The 22,579-nt window shown below is 41.1% G+C and overlaps 1 protein-coding gene across 2 annotated transcripts in view; it reads right to left on the minus strand.

The window, feature by feature from the left end:
- arfgef1 (ADP-ribosylation factor guanine nucleotide-exchange factor 1 (brefeldin A-inhibited)) overlaps positions 1 to 21,529 on the minus strand; it is a 51,133-nt gene extending 29,604 nt beyond the window's left edge. Inside the window, exons 1-5 of one of the 2 annotated variants that reach the window (XM_042398717.1) lie at positions 21,444 to 21,529; positions 21,109 to 21,336; positions 3,599 to 3,629; positions 457 to 613; positions 27 to 173 (exon numbers count right to left, since the gene is read on the minus strand). In XM_042398717.1, coding sequence (XP_042254651.1) covers positions 27 to 173; positions 457 to 613; positions 3,599 to 3,629; positions 21,109 to 21,232 — 459 coding nt within the window. In that variant the 5' untranslated portion in view covers positions 21,233 to 21,336; positions 21,444 to 21,529. The other variant, XM_042398716.1, reaches the window with a different exon arrangement.
- Positions 21,530 to 22,579: the final 1,050 nt, after the last annotated feature.

Here is a 22,579-nt window from a genome sequence, read left to right on the forward strand (position 1 = left end):
TGCAGGTGACGAGGACGGCGGCGCACCTTAATAATCTGTAGTTGCACACCCTCATCAGTCTGTGGCCCCTGGAAGCAAGCGCAGATGGTCTCGATGATCCTGTCGATGAGCTTCTTGCCCGGGGCCGTGCTGTCCGGGGCACTGCCCGTCAGGTGGCCGTATGCTATCAGCTTCTACAAGTCAGACACATGCAAACACGCAGATAAACACACGGGGCACACACACACACACATATACAAAACACAACTTGCCTGAGAATATGACCTGCTAGTCTTTATTGTTATGACAATTTCTGCACACATGACCTGACTGAATTTACTTTATTTATACTTTCACTTGTCTCTTCAAATGACTTGATCACCGTTGGCGTAAGCACACACCATACAGCGGACTGCCATATAGAAACACTCATGCAAACATTTCGGGTTCTGCGGTCTGACTTATCCCGCCACTGACCTGTAAACAGTCGAGTGAGGTGATGACGATGCGGGGACATTTGGACTGACATGCCAGCTCAAACGGCAAGAAGTACTTGTCAGCTTCAATGAAGTTGGTCTTTGATTTGATTGGCGGTAAAGTGCTGGAACCCGATTTGCCGTCTCCACTGGGTGGGCTAGGAAGGAACAATACAGAAAAAAAAAAAAAGATAAGAGATTGTGAGATAAACACAGCGATCACCCGGTCCAGTCTGTCAACTGGAGTCACTAGAAAAGAAGCAGAGTTCAAAAAAAAATCAGCCTGACACACTCCCACTCGCCTTGACATCCCGGCATGACTAACAGTGTGTGCTAAGAATGGCATGTTTCACTGTGCAGAACAACCTCTTCTCATCTACAGTTCCAACAGGACATTAAACGTGCTAAACCTAAAAAAAAAAAAAATGCCTTGCCCTGCATCCTGATCCTCAAAGGGAAATGCAGAGTAACAAACTTTATTACACTGAATTTAATATAATGCCTGAGTGCTTCAAATTCTTCACTTAATCTGTGTTATTCGGTCTCATGTGTTCATGCTGACAAAGCATCTCCAGGCCTCCGACTGGCTGCTAAACCCTAAATCAAATGATACATCTATTTTTTCAGATTTTTTAAAGACCAGGGACACAGACATAAAATATGGAGCATTGCTTTCAGCCGCCATGTGTCTAAAGCATCCCCTAGCACAACCACCACACCCAGACTGCACTTGCTGGAATAGGAGAAGAACAGAGAAAGGGAGGGAGGGAGGGATACAGATAGAGAGGGAGGGGTTGCATTGTTTATGTCTTGGCAATGAAAAGGGATGACTTCAGCTCTTTCAGAGGGACGACCTCGCAGAGTGTAGCAGGGCACAATCGTTAAGAGAAATAGAAAAAAACGAGAGGAAGGATGAAGAGTGTCGTAAAGAAAAGTTTAAAAAAAAAGAAGAGAAAATTATATATAAGCAATCTGAAAACAGAAGGAGAAACAAGCACTGAATGACATGAATTTAAGTTAGAGAAGGAACAAGAGTACAGTACATGAAGAGAAATAGAAGAACGACTAAGAGCCTAGCAGGGGGAAGGAAAAAATATTACGAGAGCTATCTGAAATCAAAAGAGGAAACAGGCTTTGAGTAACATGATTTAAAGAGAAATTAAAGAGAGAAGAAGAAATCAGCTACAAATATACACATGAATATAGTGATTCAGGGGAAAAAAAATCTGTTTAACAGCCTTCTAGACATTTTCAAAACCTTTTGGACAACAACATCAAAGTGGGGCTGTGATTCAGCAAAGAGCATCCACTCTGTTGGCTGATCCATAAGGCCTGACCCAGTCTCCCGTCTCTCTCAGCTTTTGTGTTGTGTGTCTGCAGGGAGCTCTTCTCCTCTGGATTATTCCTGGACTCTCTCTCTCTGCTTAATGTCAGCAGGAGTGCTCCATCCCCTTATGATCACACACACCCAACCTCTTTAGACTTAGCCTGCTTATAAACATAACACGGACATTAAATGTGTTTTAGTTGGACAGCGACGTCTGTATCTGCAGCTCCACACTGCTGTGGTGGGGTGCCAGCAGACAAAATTTACATCGCTGATGAGTGAGGTTGATAATAATGGTTTTCTGGTATTTGGTTATGGTAATATAGACATTAGAACTGCAACGATTAGTCGATTAATTGATTAGTCGACCGACAGAATATTAATCACCAACTATTTTGATAAGTGATTCATCATTTTGAGTCATTTTTTAATAAAAAAATACTAAAATTCTCTGCTTCCAGCTTCTTAAATGTGAATATTTTCTGGTTTCTTCATTCTTCTATGATAGTAAACTGAATAGCTTTGGGTTGTGGACGGTTTGTTGGGACAAAACAAGACATTTTAGGTTGCATCTTAAACTTTGGCACTTTTATACACATTTTATAGACCGATCCACTGATGGATTAATTGAGAAAATGACCGACAGATTAATCACTAATGAAAAAAATCGTTAATTGCAGCCCTAATTGACATGCATCCTAAATGTTGAGCTTGACAGTTCATTCTTGAATGACCATATTATACAGTCAAGTTTGCTGAGTTGTCATGGAGATGTAGACATGTAGAAGAAGTACTAAAAAGTGTTAATAATAATGAAACGCTTGAATATCTACGGTTCAAACTTCTTCTGCTGGTGATGACTGCTGAGTGATGCGGTCGAAAGCTACAGAACGATCGAGTAAGTTCACCTTTAGTGGATTTTATCTACATCGACCATCCATACTGCTAAGTTTGTAAAAGATGTCCTTGTTCTATCAGGGCTCGTACATCTGAGCTACAGAATGAATGAGGAACAAGATGCAATTTAAACCGGGCTGCAGGCTCACAAAAACAGTATATCTGTATTCCTGAGTGGGACTGTGAGACTGTTGCATCTATATAACATGAAAAATAGCTGAGAGTGGCAAAGTACCCGAGGTGAATCCAAAATAGCAGCGTTTGAGTGAAAGCTTGCACAAACCTGGTCCTGCTAATATGAAGTGAATGGATGAATGAAATAAGCAGGGAGAAATGATGAGGGGTGAAGGAGAGGGAGGAAGAAGGGAGGGAGGGACAGCGTGTGTCGTAGGGAATAAAAATGTAAAAAAGGAAATAAGAATGAGACGGCAGGAGGAAGAAAGGATTGGAAAGAGGAGAGGAGAGGTGGCACTCATGCTACGTTTCATTCCACAACCCACGTTACTTGGCAGCCTGTGTTCATACACACACACACACACACGTATGCACGCACACACACACACACACAAAAACAAGTTCAGCATTAGGCAGGGGTTCGTGAAGAAAGCCATTAATGAGAAGGCAAGGGGCTGTTGGGAAAAGGCCAGGCAGAGAGACAAAAACAAAAACACTAGAGGCTACACACACGCACACACACACACGCACACACACACACGCACACACACACACACACACACACACACACACACACACACACACACAATGTTCTAATCCCCTTCAGTCTGAACACAGGAGAAAGCAGCAGAGGCTCGCACTTGAGCCTTGAATTTTACACTGCCTGAACATGTGGAAACTCACCCAAACCCCATTAAATGACCCCCAATGCTTTATTCTATTATGTGATTAATCAGATGCTTACCTTAATTTTTCTGATTCCTCTTTGATTTCCTCTGAAAGACAAAAAAAAACAAAGGCAAAAATGTAAAAATTAGTCAAGTATCAGCCTTGGGGAATGCAAATTCTGCAGTCTTTTACTCAGCTAATGACACCGTAGGGAGCAGAGCACAGATCAGGCCTGGCAGCAGAGAGGATACCATTTATTTATGCTTTTTAGACAAAAACAACAACAAAAAAAACTCTCCCACTTTCACAACTTCTTTGGTGTTTATGCACATCAGAGCATATGCTGCTTTTTAGTTGATAGTAATGTATATCTGCAAACATTTTGTATTAAAAATACTCAGCAGAAGAATGTGTGCATGTGTTTTTTTTTTTTTTTTGCATGAATGTCTTCTGTGTCGTCATGGTGACGGTTTTGTTGATGTCCCACCGCCGAGCAGAAAGGAGCCTGGCTAATATATTGCCTCAGCTGCAGCTCAGCCACCAAAACTGTTATCATTATTCACTCTGTGTGCTGTGTCGATGAGCCAGGCCAACATTTGTGTTTATTTCACAGATCTCCAGGCATGAAAGCAGTTGTATGAACTTGCTGGGCGCTGGCACAGAGAAGCAGAAAAAAAAAAAAAAAAATAGAGAGAGACAGACACATAGAGGAGGGGTGGGAGGGTGGGTGGGGGGTGAGAGAAAGAGCGACAGAAATAGAGCTAGAGAGCGCGAGAAGAGGGGCCAACTGGTAGACATTAAAGGCAGCCTTGAATGAGGAAGCTTTTTAAAACACAGTGGCAATCGGCAAAGTCCTCACAGAATTGCACCAGCCTGCGATGGTTGGGAAAAACCCGAGTAATGCAATGACAGCTCAATTATTTCACTGCTGGAAGGTTATGAGTCCTTTCAAAGAAATCCACTTGGCGAGAATATTTAGCACTTAACACTCCGTGGAATTAAATTAGGCCTGGTTTCAACCGTGTTTTACTGTACTACCCACGAGGGAAATAGGAGGAGGGGGGTGGTGCTGTCATGTATAGAAAAAGCAAAGGAAAGTGTCATTTTTGATTCGAAACTGAGTAATGCTAATTTATACGTCCATTATATACATAAAGAAGTCACAGTTGGCCTTTAGGACCGCTCTGAGCTCCCTGCGGATACAGATCTGACATGAAATCCAACCACATATCATGTTGTCATCTTTTCACGCCATTATTCCGAGACAGACTGAATGGGACTGCAGCCCCGTGACTCAGTCTATTTTTGACTGTTTTGTGCAAAAATGTGTGTGTGCGTTTGTATTGTGCTGAGTGGACGGGCAACAAATGAGAAAGAGCTGATAGATCAGGTTCGAAAAAGTGACTGAATCCAATAATTCTTTGATAAATCGATCGGTTAATCTGTAAGATGTGAAAGAAACAAGAGGAAAAGACCCATCACTATTTCCCATTGTATTACAGATACATAAACAACAAAACATATTAAATTTACAACAACAAAACAGAGAAAAGTGAGTCATCCTCTCATTTTAGAGGCTAGAACCACTAAATAGTTGGCATTTTTGCTTGATAAATGGCTTATAAGTAATCACTTAACAACCAAGTAATCCACTAATCATTTTAGCAAAGAACACAAATCAATGAATCGAACACCAGAACTTCATTGCAGCCAGTGTCACAAAGCACTGCAACCTTAAAACATACAGTAAAAGAGCTGTTGCCAAATATATGATACTTCCAGTGTCTGACACAATAGCAGATATTCAAGCATTTCTAGTACATGCAACTGAATTTGAAGCACGTGATGGATAAAGCTAAAGCATGCTTGACCTGAAATACACTTCAGCTGCCACAGTAAGACGGAGGAGGGGGGGGGGGCAGGCGTTCAGTGTGAAGTGAAGGCGACTTCCAGCTCAAGCCGACAGCCTGATGCGGCCAGTGTGTACGAGGAGGCATCAGACGTTAACAGAAACAAACAAGAACAGAGAGAGACGAGAGACAGGAACACACAGATGGAGAGATGTAGAAGCGGATGCTCTGAGATATACCAGGCTCTGCCAATTATCTTGTTATAATGATGACAACTTCTCATATTGGGTTTGACCTTTTGATTTTTAATGTAGGGGCCATTTTAGGAAAGCCTCTCATTATTTTGTGTTTGTTTGATGTGCTTCCCTCTCGAGCATGCCATTAAAATGATCTCATTCCAGATTTTTTTTTTTTTTTATCTACCAACTCTGAGTTGAAATCTGACACTTAAAGCCAGAACTGTATGAATAAGTTTTGGCTTCTAAATGAGAGGCGTTGTGCTTATTAACTGCTGCTTTCTGTACTGACCATACACACATTATACTGTATGAACTGTACAGAACGCACTGTTTGAAGTCCTTTCTATTATCATTAGAGGGCTGCAAAAAATGACTATATTTCATTGACAATTAATCTGTGACTTGTTTTTCATGCCAGAAAAATAAATGAAAAATGTCAGACTTCAAGGTGACGTCTTCCAGTTGCTTCTTTTACTTGACTAACAGTTCAAAACTTAAACAGTATCAAATGATTTGATATAAAACAGAGAAAAGATCCTCAATGAAAAACCCTTAAATTCTGAAAAGTGCTTTTGCTAATGCTTAATAATTTATCAATTATAAAAATGACTGCTGATTAATCTATGTTGATTAACTAATTGTTTCAGCGCTTATCACAGTCATGAACATGATACTCATGAATATTCATCCGTATTATTTAAAGATCTCTGCCTTTGTCATATTCCCTTCAAAGTTTGAGATGCACGACAACCAATCGGCTCCAGAGTTTTCTTCACCAAAGTGAATAATCATTGCAGTCAGATCTTTTATTTCATTTTAGCTGGAGTGCTGCTGCTTGACAAAGCCCGACTTCATAGAGCTGGACCCAGGAGAATACTGTACCAGTGCAATATTACACTGTACTGAATGCTACATTAAAAGAATAAGCTGTATGTCTGTCTCTTTCCCACCCTGCTTAGTGCCATCTGCTCTGTAGTCCACAATATAAAATTTACTGCAAGACTCTGGAGGTCTCCTTTCCAGGATGTGTGAAATTACATACATGCACTGACGCCCCCCAAGCTATACCACTTTTAATATTAGCCTCATGTCAAATGATTTCTGAAGCACGGGGTTATCAGATTTATGCAGATACACAAGTCATACAAGATGACAGGCGGGCACACAAGCAGACAGTTTGATGGGAGGGATGGGGATTGTCATATTGACTGTGTAAGTAACTGTCAGATAATTAGCTTGGTGTGTCAGGAGTGTTGATGAGGAATTGGCACCCCAGGATTTGAACAGTGAAACCATAGCAACGGTGGGTGGTGGTGGTGGTGATGAAAAAGAGCAGATACTGTATGTAAGTACTGGATATGCCTGGTACTGGACAGACGCAAGCCGCAAATGAAAGCTGTGGAATCACAACTGATCTGCCAGCTGATAGTTTTAAAACAAGCATGTACAGAAAGCCAAGTGGGACAAAAACACACGTGTGCATTTAAACATAAAAGCGAATGCCACTTACACATATGTCTGTATCCTGGTTAGTTTAATTGGCTTTGGTTGGTATGAGCTTCTGTATTCCTTCTCTACAGGCCCAGAAATGGCAGCCTTTTGTCACTTATTTACCCGACCACACTCTCCCTCTACCTCAGCTCTGCAGTAGTCATACTAAATACTGACTGCTGACCTTGAAGATGTTGTGTTCTGTGCCCTGGATTGTCCCAGGGCCCTGGGACAAAAGAGGAAACAACAGTAGCAGCAGCTCAGTGGAATGGGTAAAAACCTCCTCTATGCTGCTGTCACGCAAGACGACGGTGATGCAGATGAAACAGAGTGGCTCACACTCATCAATCTAATGAGTTGACATGAAAAAGACCAAGGGCCCATGCAGGAGCTTTTGTGAATCAGCTAAGTGAAAAAAAAAAAATACAGAACTGAAATTTGAGAAATGTCATGTTACAGACTGCCACAAAGGCCAAAATCCACAGCACAAATGCCCATATCCACATGAATAGTACTCTCATATCATATCTTATAAATATATTTTCCTGACACATCTGAATAATCCAGCTAGTAGATGCTGAAATGGCTCGATATTTCACATGAGCTTTCACCTTTAGCATTGCAAATGATACACATTTTTGCTTTGATTGTAATGAGGCACAGTAAAGCCAATCAATAAACCTGTTAAAATGGATTTGTATTGAAAAAAAGTAAAATAATTTCACTTCATTGATGATTTTAAAGTGCTACAACTTTTCAGTTGTAATTCTCAATGCCTCCATCAGCATCACTGCTGGGTTGATGCTTCAGCAGGTCAGAACGAGATTAAAGCTGTACTTACAAGCCCTCAGGATGGTCTGTCTCATAAAAAAAAAAAACACTGAAGCCGAAAGACTCTAAAACTGCCTTTAACCAAACCCCAGAGGGGATATGGCATACATAAGACACCTATTTCACTGACCAGATACATTAGAGGGAGCCATCCTGCCCTCCAGTGAGCTGTAGCCCCGACCAGCTCTCAACACAAAGCCTCTGAGAGCTCCATAATGTATGAGAGCAGCCTGCCGAGCCCTGAATCTCAACACATCTTCCACAGGCAACCATTTTCCTCGTGTTCAAGGTACTTTTTCCTCTTACCCTGACTTTGACCCAGATCCTTACAGCAGATGACAGTAAGGCATTAAATGAACATTAATGTCAGCACACCTAATTCCCCTCTTAGAGATCATATCGCTTTCATCATCATGAGACAAGTGGGTCACATTTATGTATAACTGTATAGGGCTACTGCTGCAGTACTTATATTGAGCAGCAGTGTCCACGAAGGCCAGTGAACCCCTCCAGTCCTGACCAAAGTCAGTCCAGTTACTTAAGTATGAGCCTTTTACTCTTGTTTCAGTTTCTGCAAAATCCCGTATACCCTGAGGTTGTCATCTATTCAAGGGCCCCCTAAAGCTGCCTCTGAGCTGGGGAGAAGGTCAGTCAAAAAGCTGGCTAATCATTTCTCCACTCCATTCTAGAGTGACTGCAGTCTCCAAGCCTAGATAAAGGGAAGAATGGGCAGAGAGAGAGATTTCTGAGAGCTAGCAAGAGTGCAAAGTGGACATGCATGAATGCAGCCAAGCACACAATCTCCAGTCAGGTACTTCCCCACTGTCAAAAGATATTGTGGCACCTACAGCATAAACAGCCTTTGTCCTCCTGATGAGGAAGTACAACACTTCCTGAAATTCAGAAAACACTCATCATGTCAGCTACTGTCTACATAAAATGGCACACAGGCAACGGTTAAAGTTGCAAACCATTACAACATGATCAACCCATGAAACATATCCTCATTAGAACCATATTTATTATTGTATAGTGAAGACAACACTGCGCAAACATCCCTGTACATCACGGCCATAGTGGCAGACTTATTAAAGAAAACATGATAGCCCAGGTCCCTCAGTACAACGTCTGTTATACGACACCTACACAAGAAGGCTGTCTGTGAAAAATACATGAGAAGATGACGACATCAGGGGTCAAGCTTAGCACCTTGGCCCGAAGGCAGCTCACACAAAACAACCAAATTCCATCTCTGTAAGCATTTATGCTGCACTTACATGGAAAGAAGCATGAATATGGATGGTATACATGTGTTTGGAGAGCACCATATGTAGGCAGTGGGTCAATAAGTCCATGTGAGGACAAGAGTGAAATCCTAAGAGAAGGATAGTTGTGATTCTGAGAGAGAGAGACACAACAACCTTACAGCTTCAGGTGACTGCGATGCTGGACTAAACACAGCCCGATCCAGACTGAAAGACGGCGACATAACACTCAGTTGCTGAACTTGACAAGGAGCAGAGACAGGTTTCTGCGGTGCTTTATTTAATACCTGTTTCAAAATGGCTTATCAGTGATCCCTTCAATCACACTTACACTGAGCTACAGCAAAAGCTGATCATGGCTTAGATACCAAACACACGACGGTGTAGTCAGCCTCTTAAGATGCAAATGTGCAGCTGTAATAAATGAGGATGATGATTCAGCAAGAGAAGAATTTGGGATCCCTGAGCAAAAGTTAGAGGCAGATTGTGGTAGGGAATGTCTGGAGGAAAATCAGAGCCTACAGTGAATGAAAAAATTTGCTCCCGTCCTGCATCAACCATAGCTTGTACATAAATATATAAATACTTCTATACAGTCAATGGTATCAACTACTACCAAAATCCCTGGAGCATTGCAGTTTACACCCTATTGCTCTAAATGTGAGTTTGTGTATCTGGACGAAAGTAAACAGTGTTGCTAAAAGATGTGCATGCATATTCATTAAATGCTCACTGAATAAATAAACACTATAGCGAGGCTAAGACTACACTGTACGTGCTAGGGGGGGTGAAGTTACAACACATGATGATGCATTTTAGAAAATACATACAAGCAGCCTGACAATCTGCTTTCACGATGTATCGCATCAAAGTCCGACTGCTTCTCGAGGCAGCGTGACAAAACAACCCGCTCCCTGTCTCTCACTGCTGACGAGAGCTGCTTGCAGGCTAACTTGAGTCTTCCTAGGTGCCACCCTGCCTGAGCAGCGTGACAACGCATTCCTGAGCCAGCAGCAGCATAGCACCCCATTGGGAGTGTCCACCACAGGGACGACAGCCAGCCAGAGCCATTAACACTGCAATCAAGGGTCCGGTCCTCTCCCCATGTGTTACTGTAACATACACCTGTCCAACTTATGTCTTGTGTGTATGTGGCAAGCGACCTGTAGAAAGTGAGGTTTCACATGATCTTTCCTGAGTTGGAAACCGGATGTCAAATGAAGCATTGCAAGCATTCAGTTCTGTGAAACACAGTTACAGTTTTTGGTGGCAGCCTAATTAATGTTCACAACCTGTATCTACAACTTGAAGCTGAGCAGCATAATATATGAAATGTTAATCAAATGTATCACATTCAATTAACAGTGACAGCCTAATGTGCTTCAGGAGCTACTTACTCCAAATACTGAAGGTCCTGATTCAGAACTATTAAGCTGATCAGATTAAAATGCTGATATGATAATTAAACTTTAATTGGTATATTCTTAAACTAATGTGAGGTGATCAGCCAGGTCATTTCTCTGGGAATACACAAACATGGCATGGTTGGCTAGAAATGAAAGGCCTGCCACCTAGGCTATATGTTTTCTATTATGCACAGTCACTTCACTACCACCGTCACTTCTTGAACGTAAAGCTGCCCTGGAGCGTTTGGTAAAGGGTCCAACAGTATTTTTATAACAACTGTGGAGAGAGTAGTGTATCCATGTGAATCAGTTAGGCCACAGAGGTTTGGAGAAGATGTTTTTTTGCTACCAGCATAAACGAATTCAGAAGTTCAATTGCGGTTTCCAACCAATAGCGGCAGCTCATTCGAGGGGCAGTATGCCTGCAAAATGTTGCTGTAATAGAGGCAAAGCGCCCATTATTTTAACCCAAGGGGGGGCTCTGCTTCCTCTGCTCGCTGGCACATGCTGTCAGTGTGGACACTTCATTTGAAATAAGCAGCTGGTATATATCTGTTCATGCAGTCCTGTTTTTCACTTGCCTGCAAAGTCGTGCATAGAGTACAATAAGATCTAGCATGCCTGAAATGCAACAGACATACAATAAACATAGTAATATAGCAGATAAATCTATAGTTATATATCTACAATCAGCCCTTATACTCATCTTGCAGATTGTCTCATGACATTCGTGCATTACTATTCATTTAATGTTACAAAACTTGAGATCCTAAAAAGGAACTCTCTTTCAAAGTACAGGTGTACCACCTCCTGGACTCTTATGAATGGCATCATTATTTAGAGCAGACTGCAACCCGTGTGGGTAGCAGGTAGAGCCTTGCAAAGACAAGCCTGGGAGGCTGCACGCACCTGGGCAAATATTCTTGCTGACTAAAGCTGCTGGATCAACACTAATTCAATAAGTAAGACATTCTGCCAGCAAGATGTTCAAACACCGAATCACAATCAAACATGCACAAATATAGCGCAGTAGGCACACGCACGTTTAACACGCATGCACATACACATGCGCGCACGCCAAAAATTCTCAAGAGAGCTCTAACATTTCATCAATTAAGACACAGCGGAGCCTGCACACGGCTGCTCCACCGGCGGGAGGGAGAGAGATAAACAGACAACTCTCTGGAGACGCTATGCACTACGTCATAAGACCGGCAGCAAGAAAACAGCTCACTGGGAGGGGACAGTGGGTTCAGACGTAGAGCGAGGAGAGAAAAAGGAGAGAGCGATAGAGAGAGAGAGAGAGCAGGGACAAGGACGAGGCTGGCTTCCAAAACAAATCAGCTATATAAACCTGTCTCCTGCCAGCTCTATGGTTTGTGTCCACGTGCCATGTGAGTGCATGTGCTCAAATTACAAGGCTAACAGAGAAGGGTGGTATGCTCTCATTCTAACACTGTAGTGAGACGCTGCTTTATGTGTCCTTTTAGCTTAAAAAAAGGGAAGGGCATAATGAAGGAATAATGGGAAAAAAAAAAAAGACAGGAAGGATTTGAAAGAATCCCAATCACTTCCTGCCCTGCAGGCGGGTCAGAAAAATCTGCAATATGATAACACAGATTCCTTCCTAATACACTTCAGACGATTTCCACACACATACGCACGCAGCAGAGAGGTTAGAGGTCGTTCTTTGACTCAGTTTCATCACCTGAGTGAGGAGCTGGAGACTGAAAAAGGGGCATCCCGCCTTCTGCAGAACCATTTCCATTTCAAAGAGCTTAAAGCCCATCTGCATCTGGCATGGATCCCATAGTTGGCACTAGCCACTCTGTTTGCAGCAATCAGCTCTAATTCAATCCGCTGCCCGCTTGCCTTTAGCTCAGTAAAACAAAGGTGGTCACGGTAACTGTGTGTCTCCACATTCAGAGCGCTGTTGGCACAGGATGTTCAAGCAGGTAAGGAGATAGTTTAGGGAGGCTCCGGACTCCTGTGGACATAAACTGTGGCTTCATGATGGTGCAAGGTAAAGTTTTATCTCCATTCAGAGTTGGAAATTGACCCCATTAAGCGGGCTGTAAGAAAATATTACATCTCTGGTGTATTCATTAATCAAACAACAGCATTTGTAATAAGATCTTGTCCTCAGGCGTAATAATAAAGACCACACTGCGGCTTTTCACTGCTAAGATTGGTTAATCTGAGTGTGTGTGTGTGTGTAGGTGTGTAGGTGTCCAACTCCACGTCCTATCAAACACAGATAAACACGGGGCAGCTGCGACCACCACAAAGAGCCTGAGAAAAATCAGACCCCTGACATTTCTATTGTCCAGTCTGAAAGGAAAGGTTGCATAGCAGTAATTACATTTGGAGTGGAATAAGGAAAACACTGTCAGAGGTTGTCTGGGCTACCTAATCGTGTGTGCGTTCATGTGTGTGCGCATGCCTGTGTTTGCGCACTATGTCTGTGGCTGTGCATGTGTGTATGTGTGTGTGTGTGTGTCTAACCAACCGACCAACCAACCCCCTCACTTGCACTTGCATACGCCTATGGCTTAATCACTAGTCTCACTCCCATGGCTGAATCAAGGCTCTCCTTTTCTAGCCAAAAAGTCACAAAGCACTCTGCCTCCATAAGGCCTTGATTACTCAGCTGTTGGCTTTGTCAGTGAAATATTATTATTATATTATTCATCTTTAATAATTCTGCTACGGATACATGATTTGGCATTTTTCTGCTGTAGGCTATGAATTGCATTTTCTGTCCTCTGAAATGAGGTTATTATCATTGTGCAGGACTGTGCTGCAAAAGCTTGAGATTAATGGAGTCAACAGAAGATAAATATGTGAACTGTGAGCTGCATCCTCAACTCATTCAGCCAAAGTGCCTTCCCTCATCATACCTGCCCTCTTTTAAAGGCCCAGCATGCTCAGCAGCAAGGCGTGATGGAGTAAAAATTTCACCCCAATTCTCCTTAACACATCTATGAAGTTTTCCTTGTGAGATTTCTCCTCACTTTGTGTGTAATATAAACTATGACAGAGCACGTCAGAGCCCTGTATAGCCTTCAAACTATACTAACATTGGTACATTCAACATTTGGGAGGACCTATCGTGCTGTTAAATTTGTATTCCACTCGGAAAGTGAAAGCTAGCAAGCCCTTGCTGTTGTTTCTAGATGACACTTTTCATTCATATTATAAGACCTGCGAAGTTATCGCCAGCACGCTTGTGTCATTAGATTATACATAATAAAGGAGAGGAGTCTCTACCTAATGTAAGTTGTCTCTCTTGCATCAAAACTCAGCAACAGCTAGTTCTGTAACTATAACATGTCACACCACAAAAAGCACAGGTGTTATTGATAACATCAATCATGGCTGCAGGTTTCAGAGCCCTCCAATTGTGCATAGTTGTTCGCTAATTGCTTACCAGGACACTTAAAATGTAACACAGCCGTCGTTAATGCTATTAGTTACACCTGTGTTTTTCCTAATATGACAAGTCAAAGTGTCTGCAGTGAAAAAGCCTATTGAAGTGATGTTATGAACTGTTTTTAAAGCCCACCCTCAGAACTTGCACCAATCAAATAAAAAGTAATGACATTTACATTTCTTCTTATTGGCAACTACAAATTGACTAAGTGAAACACAAGTTATTTTGTAGCTAGAATTTATTTTAAATTTGGTTCGACTTCAGACTCTTAATTTCTTCAGAATAACATCACATTATTATTCACAAGCCTTCCTCCATCTCTTTAAATAATGGTGATGTATTATTTGCAAGGCACCAACTTCCCTCCGATGAATACAGATGATAGATCAATACAAGATAGAAACTACAGATAAATACAAGCACAAGATGAAACAGAAACAGAAACTGTTTGTGGTATAATTAATTTATCGCCTGTCCCAGGACTGGAGGAGGCATCAGTGGAGAGAAATGTATTATGTATGGAGGTATCAGTATTAAATAAATAAAAAAGTGGAGGGAGGAAAAAAGAACATACTCCTCCTTCTAAATTCTAAACCATCTCTTCCGTAAAGATAAAAGGATTATTATGCTTTCAGAGCAAGCACTGGGTCCGCCATGTTGACTAGTCTACTGCTCATTATCTGAATACCAGTCAACCTTTTGGGGTTACAAGCAGCTTAAGCGTCTGCACTTAGTCTGGAAGGGAGAAACCAGACAGAAAGCAGGCACACCCTTTCACCCTCTACTTCAGGGCAACATCACAGCGGGCTCGATCGTGGAACAATTTATGCTCACACACTTACTGCACTATAAACGCACACGACACATACAAAATCCAGGTGAAACCTCTTGCTATATCTTCCAGCCTATTAGTCCATCAACAGAAAATTAATTAACAAAAATTTTAATGATTAATTAATCTTTTAATTATTATGTTTTATCAGCCAAAAGGGTCAATTCAATTCAGCAATCTCGTGCTTTTACCACTACTTTCTCTCATTTTAATAATCAATAGATTCATGAATGTAAATAATTGTTGGCTGCAGTCCAACAAATGACTATGAGGGGAGGCACAGCCACAAAGCATGCCTGCTTCCATAAAAGTAAAGAGTTTTTAGTATATCTAGTCTAGCATGGATGTTTTTTATACTTTGAAGAATTTGAACTGAACTGAACTGCACACACATACAGTATATCTGATTCCAGTTAAAGTCAAACACTGAGTCATCCTTAAAATAACTCATTTACTCATGAATATTTACAGCAACTCTGAAAAATAAAGGTGACATAAAAATGTGGCTGATGGCTTTCCTCATTTACACTTTCTCATGCACAGTAATGCCTGCCAGTTTCACCAGCAGGTCACCATAGAAATCAGAATGAAAGTGCCTGACTTTAACTTCTGGGTTGATACGTTTCTGTCAGCAATATGAAGGATACTGGTAAAAAGGCTGTCAGGTACACAAGTCAGGGAGGCTTTTATTATTCAGTAAGAGTACAAACATCTGAGGTCTGCCTCGTCAGCTCCTGCACTTCATATTTTGGGAAGGCTGAGTGGGGCGATCTCTGGGGAGTCATGGTAAAAACCATAATTAACAAACAGAACCATTTAAAGCCTGGTGTTTATCGTGGGTGAGCATGTGGTGGCTATGGTGCAGTTTATCATGGAGGACCATGTGTTCGCTCCTTAATGATCAGGGGTACAACTGCCCCATTGCCACCCCTGACAGGTCTGCCAGCTCTAGAAGAAAGAAAAGAGAAGGTGGCCCATGCAGGGAGTGGCCGTGGGTTTGGTGCAAAAGAACAGCTCTGAGACTTTTGTTATTGACTTTGTCTGTGTTAACAGCTCATATTCAAGGTTGGCAAAATGTTTTGCAGTTGGTAAGAAACAAATGTGGCAGCATTTGTTGAAACTGACAGCATGGTTTTTGTTTGGTCCAAATTCAATCTTACAGTGAAGCAAAAATCCCACATATGAACAGGAAACATTTCTTAATTGTGAATGCTGAAGTTCCACATAGTTGGCAAAGCGTTATATTAGTAAATGTTTACTTACCATTGACATGGCAGATTATTAATACAGTAAATCTCTAAAATCTGCATCAGTAGTTCAGTGGTTGCTCAACAATCAATTATTCAGAGAGATCTCAGAGAACACTCTGCCTCTATGAAATACAGTATACATAATACAGCATGTTAACAGTAATTAAAAAAGGACAGAAAAACATTAGACTTTGAATGGTTAACAAATTCCCAAATGGATTCAACCAAAAACTTTCAAAGCTCCAGTGTGTCCCCGAGGCTAGCGAGGCTATGATAACAAAATCACAAACTTTTAAGAGCATTTAACAATTGCAACACACATTCTGTCTTAAAGAAGAAAAGGATTTTGTTGATGAAATTAGTGAGGAGATGAGGACCAGTGAATAAAATAAAGAAAACAAACCCCATCTACCAATATGGCATGCCAAGAGTCAGTGGAGCGTGTCAATATAGCTGTTAGCTCCTGCTTTATTGACATGTCTTTTCTCATAACCGCACCATGTTGCAAAACATTCAGATTTAATGAATGTCACCCCTCATACCATCAGGAACACGCCAGAGACAGCGTCAATACCTCCTAGCAAACAAGCGGACGAGCAACAATAACTGGTCAAAACACAACTTTACCCAATTTGCACTGGCTCTCACATACTCATTTATAAAATAAATAAGCCAAGACAAGTCAGCTGTACCTTACCTATCAAGCGTGAACCTGCTCAAATTCCTGATTAAGAAGATTAAGCATCTACCAAACTATGAGACCCCATATTTCCCTCAAGAGTTGGTGGATGAAACACAGCACACTGAATAATGGAGTTTGTCAAGTGGAAATAAAGCTGTATCCAGTGGGATTCCCATGTTGCTCTGTGTCTGCTGAACATGAGTAGCTAAATGTTCACTGACATGTTAACACTTCACTTCTCTAATGTGATTTTTTTGCAACATACTGATAGAGACAAAGTTATAACAGTTATCGTAATAACAATTTTGTCCATACTGCCCACTTCAATGACACACGGTTTTCATAGCCAGCATATGGAAACAAGACCTGTTTCTCTGAAAGCACAGGCAGTACAGAGAGTTGAAACAAAATGAAACTATAACACTTGCCGGGTATCGAACCTCAATACTATTTTGGCACAGGCTAAAATGTATCTGAGGCACCAAGGACTGAAAAACTGTCAAGCACTAAAAGCTGGTATGAAATGACCATGCTGTGACATATCTGGCCACTTTAGCTACAGCTTGCTCATCTTCAAAATGAATTAATGATAAGAAAATAATAGAAAACTAAATGTTTTCTTCAATGTTATCAACGCCAAAAAAAAAAAAAGTTGACTGTAGGTTTCAGACACAGCAGATCTCCGCTTCCAGTTGCTGCCTCCCAACACATGAACATAACATGCACCTGAAGGTAACAAAAGTTGACGGGAGGATTCAAGAATACAGCAGCAAAAGGTTTTCAGGTTGCTGTGGCCTCTTGCGCTGACCCTCAGATCATACACCCTCAGGGCAGAGATAATGAGCAATGTGCTCAGCAGGACTCAACTCCTTAAGTGACTACTAGCCTGGAAACAAGTTCTTACTCCTCTTGGCGTGGCAGCTTGTACAAAGTCCTGTGCTTCAGCTTGTTACATTCACAACAGGACTGTTTTTCCACCAGCAGCAAAGCTACATGAACTTTTCAAGTCAGAGAGGATAGGTTGGGTTTAAAAACAATGACACTATCCACAAAGCCAGCATTATATGAAGCTAGCTATGTGTGACAACAATGAACCAAAGCCTCTAAGAGGTGGTGGGCAGCTACAGCCTGAGGGCCTTTGGTATTTTGAGTTAACTGTCAGTCTTACCCTCTTTCTCTTCCTTGCTATCAGACAGCCCCCTTTCAAAGAAGCCAACTGTCTGATCGAAAGATAATGGGATCCTGCTACCGCTACAATTTAGAGCGTGTGAGAAATTGAGACGGTGCTCTTTTTGGGAATGAGCGCTGAGTGACATTTTGAGACAATCTAAAAGAAAAAAGTCAGATCGGGAGCGAGGAAGGTGGGACTGTGTCTGGGCCAAGCAGCTGAGTCAAAGCCTTTCACCTCATTCCTATACATGAAAAAAACTGCAGAAGAAACAATATATATATGTATATAAACACACACGAACCTGAATCTGCATCCCAAACACGATTTCAAACAATACCTCGTTTTGAATAGTAGCAACCTTTAACAGGGAGATTTTCAATGACAGTGAAAGAGGAGACTGTGGCACAAGCACTCTCTCAGAGATGTCTCAGAGCCCCAAGAGCTAGAGGGGATTATGTAAGTCACTCTGTATTCTGGGTCACCCAGTCGTTTTTGATATGCACTACTACTGTACCACTGCACGCACATTGCTGAGATTTTCATTTCAGTGTATGGCTGAAGCCCTATGAGAAGTTAAAATATGCAAAAACTAATCATTATATTTGATACAATTTAATTTTTGTGCAATACTGTGCTACAGAAGTTAGGGTTTACCTAAGTGTTGCAATTTCCTTTCTGACCTGAACTGTGTGTCTAATTCAGCGCTTTAAAGGGAAAGTACGCCCTAAAATAGATGCAGCATTATCTTGTTGATTTCAATCAGCAGCAGAGAGACAGGCTGTAGTATTGATATCATCTAGAGGAAAAATATAGAGCTGGTTCATAAACAGTAAATAATGAAACAACTACCAGGACGATATATAAGCCGTGGTGGCTTATAGTTATTGTCTGACTCAAAGTTGGAAGGCTTACATTTCAATAAAACCCATAGGGTCAGCGACTAATTCACCAACAATGGACAAAGAGAAAATGTCACATGATGACAACACCAATTCATATCTTTATGCTCTGACTTCTAGCTAAGGGCAAAGTATTGACTTTACCCTCCTAAAGAATCATTTACAAATTCTGCTTGAGGGTGTATATTCCCCTTTAAATCCAAGCTAGAGAAAGCTTTACTCCTTTAATGAAGGCTCACCTCTTGCACTCAGTTTTTTTTTCTTTCTGTTGCTCTACTGACAATAAAGTGGGGGGAAGGAATATATTATTTGTGTGGGTGGGTTGGTTTTAAAAGACATCAGAGCAAGCCCAGACAAACATGATTGGTGTATTTGCAAAACCATGCAGCAGCTGAATGTGCTTATAAAGGCAGCTACTGTCAGGGCAGGTAGGACTCATTGTTTCTCTGGTTGTGTCATATTACCCCCATTGCAGAACAAAACCCAGCTTGTTCTTAGTCACAGTGCGGTTAAAACATGTCTGGTATGTGAAATAACTCTGGATATGACATTGTACAGATAAAATATGAACTCCTCTGATCCTACATGAATATCTCTGTTACCTAAATTGTATATTTATTAATAATAGTCACTCCTGAGGAAAATACACCTGCTAACAAATAGTTTAATAAAGCTACCTCAAGTACTTAAATTAAAACCGGAAGTTAAGCGATGTTGACTTCAAAATAAAAGGGTAGTCAACGTGACAAACACTGGCGTGGTCGTACATTATAGAGGAAAAACATTATATTATTATATAATTATTGGATGTCATACATACTTTATACGTCCATTATTTATATGTTGGTAGCTACACCGAATCACAAATAAAAAGCGTTAATCTGTATCGCTTAGGATTTTTATTTTGTTACCGACCGGAAGCGCATCTCTGTATTATTTCCGGCAGCTGCATTGTTCTAGCATAGAGGTGCTATTGACAGCTGTCACCTTCTGCTTTCACTGTCCTGGATTCACATGTAGTTTTACAACATAATAGTGGAGGGGAGTGTCCAGAGTATCCACTGATTAAACCAGTTAATAAATAAACGATGTAGTAAAAGTCGAATATGTCCTCAACACTCCCCGTGCTGACCGGTGTTCTGGTTTAACCAGCGACCGTGTTGACTGGTGACTTTCAGCCGAATGGCAGCTGTTGAAAACACGAACAGAACATCTACTTGTCCTCCTAAAACCCTGAAATTTAATTTTAATGAATTTTACAGGTATACCAATCTGTGTTTAGTATCTACGTTAACCATTTACGTAAGTTACATTGTGCTCACTTCTCGTAAAATTTCTTATGATGTGGGAAACAAACTGTTAGCATATGGGATTGGGATTTTATACAGTTATCCTCAATCGGAAAGTGGCTCAAATTCAACCAATTAACCTGTATAATAATGTCAAATTCCTCATTAGACGCTAGCTGCTCTGCTAATCTGCTTTTCCCCCACATTAAACGTAACTTCCAGAAATGTGAATGCTTCTTGTTGGCGACACCGTTTAATTTACATAATATAGGACAAAAAGGACTAGACGAATATATAAATACTGTGTTGAACATTCAATTTAAGATAAATTAAGGCTTTTAGGCTTTTTAACAGATGCTGTCACCACGACAACCACGGACGCATTCGGCTGAAAGTCACCAGTTAACACGGTCACTCGTTAAACCGAAACACCGGGCACGTCTCCTGTGTACCAGGAAGAGGCGCAAACATCGCACCTTTATCGGGGTTAAACACACACAATCACACTGTTTAGATACACACAGTTAACACATGACGGGCGTATAACATGTAGCTGTCTGTTATGTCGACATTCAAGGTGGATACAGCCTTTAACAACTTTGTTTTCTGCCCGGTGTTCGGCCTATTCTCACATCGCTAGTTTCGCAGCATCGGTTCGGCGTTGCAAACACCCACCCACCCCTCCTGCACCATTTCCGTGTTTAATACGGACTCACTTCCACAGATCCTGTGCCACGTCAATTAAATACGCAGGGTTTTTGTTGAATTTTAACGCAAGACAATAAAGCTTTAGCAGCATACAGCCTTTAATGAAAGGGAAATACTGTGTTGTCAAACGCTGCGATAATGTTGCAGGATAACCGGTTAATAAGTGAAGGGCTGGCATGACGTGTCTAAATCAATGAGTCCAACACAGCGATAATATAACGTTAAAACAACATAACTTACCTAGTGCCACCTCGCAGGCTTTGCGCAATTGTGAATGGTGAGCCTTTTTCACCTCCTTGTCGGCCAGGATCTTTTCCAAAGCTCGTGTCAGGAACATGTTTTTCGTCTTTTTGCCCTCAAACATGTCGCACCGGAATTTGGGGCGAGGTGTGCCTGGTCCCAAGCGGGGGCTGCAGCCGCCTCGATTGTGGATGTATTCCCTGTACAAATGTCAGCCTCAGAGCCCCCCTAACAGACAAACATAAATAAACACAGAAGGTGGGGTAAATCCCTCAGATTTCCATTAACGACCAGCCTCCTGCGCCATGTTGGAGAGAGGAAACGACGTCACGTACGTTTGAGAGCGGCCGCAGTGAAAAGGGAGAGGGAGATGAGGTGAGTGTAGTCCTTCCAGCTAAGCTTCCTCCATATAGACATTTACAAGACTTAAACTCATGAATATGCATGTTAAAAAAATTAAACAACCAACCATCTCAGCCTCAGTGTGTGCAGGAGATTTCTCTTTTTAATGCATTATAAAAACATGTCACTTTTAAATTTATATGCACCTTATTCTTATGTGTGAGACTTATGTATTTTGTTAACATTTTGAATTTGTGTGTGTATGTTGTGTGTACAGGAACACCTTATTTGACATTTTTTGCCAACTAATTTACAGGTACATTGAAATATAACTTAAAAACAAAACAATGAGCACTTTCACTCTACTTTTCACCAAATATTACTGTAATGTAAAAAAAAATGCTAAACATTCAGTCTCTCATCTTCACCCATATTTAGCCTATTAAAGACTTTTTGTGCTTTAAGGCCCAGTTGAGTGCCTGGAAATTGATTTTTTTTTATTTATTTTTTTTATGCTTACCCTTGGATGTACGCATATTTTTTTACTTTTTAAAATATCATGTCCTATTCCTTTAATTTGCCTTCAACAGGTTTCAACTGTCTCCACCATCTTAGTCACAAATGTGTGAAAACATTTCCTTTAAATTTGTTATGAAACTATGAATTGCTCTGATTTTGTACATGTTTAATATAGCTACACTGTCTTTTATAGACTTAAGTAACATTTAGCAAAGTCCAACAGAAAATGTATCCAGGAAATCTGGCAATTTGACAACACAGATTTGGTAGTTGTGGGTGGTATAGTTCACTTTGACTTTGGACTGTCTTGCGTGTCGGTTCCACCATTTCTGAATCCATAAATAAGAGCAGCAGAGCTGGAGAATAAACAAGAGACTGGCCATGAAGAGAGGAGAATGAAAAGAGGAGGGTATTTGAAAGAGAGATTTTGATTGAAAGTTCTGCTATCATTTGCTAATAAATAAGGTCAGTGACTAAAAGATAATGAAAGCCATCAGACTAAAATCATGTTGACTATCAAACATGCTTATCAGCATGTGCACAAAACATAAATAAGCGATGCAAATGTGACATTTGAGATGTAGAGATGAAATACATGTGGCAAAATGAG

This window comes from Thunnus maccoyii, chromosome 21, assembly GCF_910596095.1.
Source record: "Thunnus maccoyii chromosome 21, fThuMac1.1, whole genome shotgun sequence".
In the NCBI taxonomy this organism is placed as follows: domain Eukaryota; kingdom Metazoa; phylum Chordata; class Actinopteri; order Scombriformes; family Scombridae; genus Thunnus; species Thunnus maccoyii.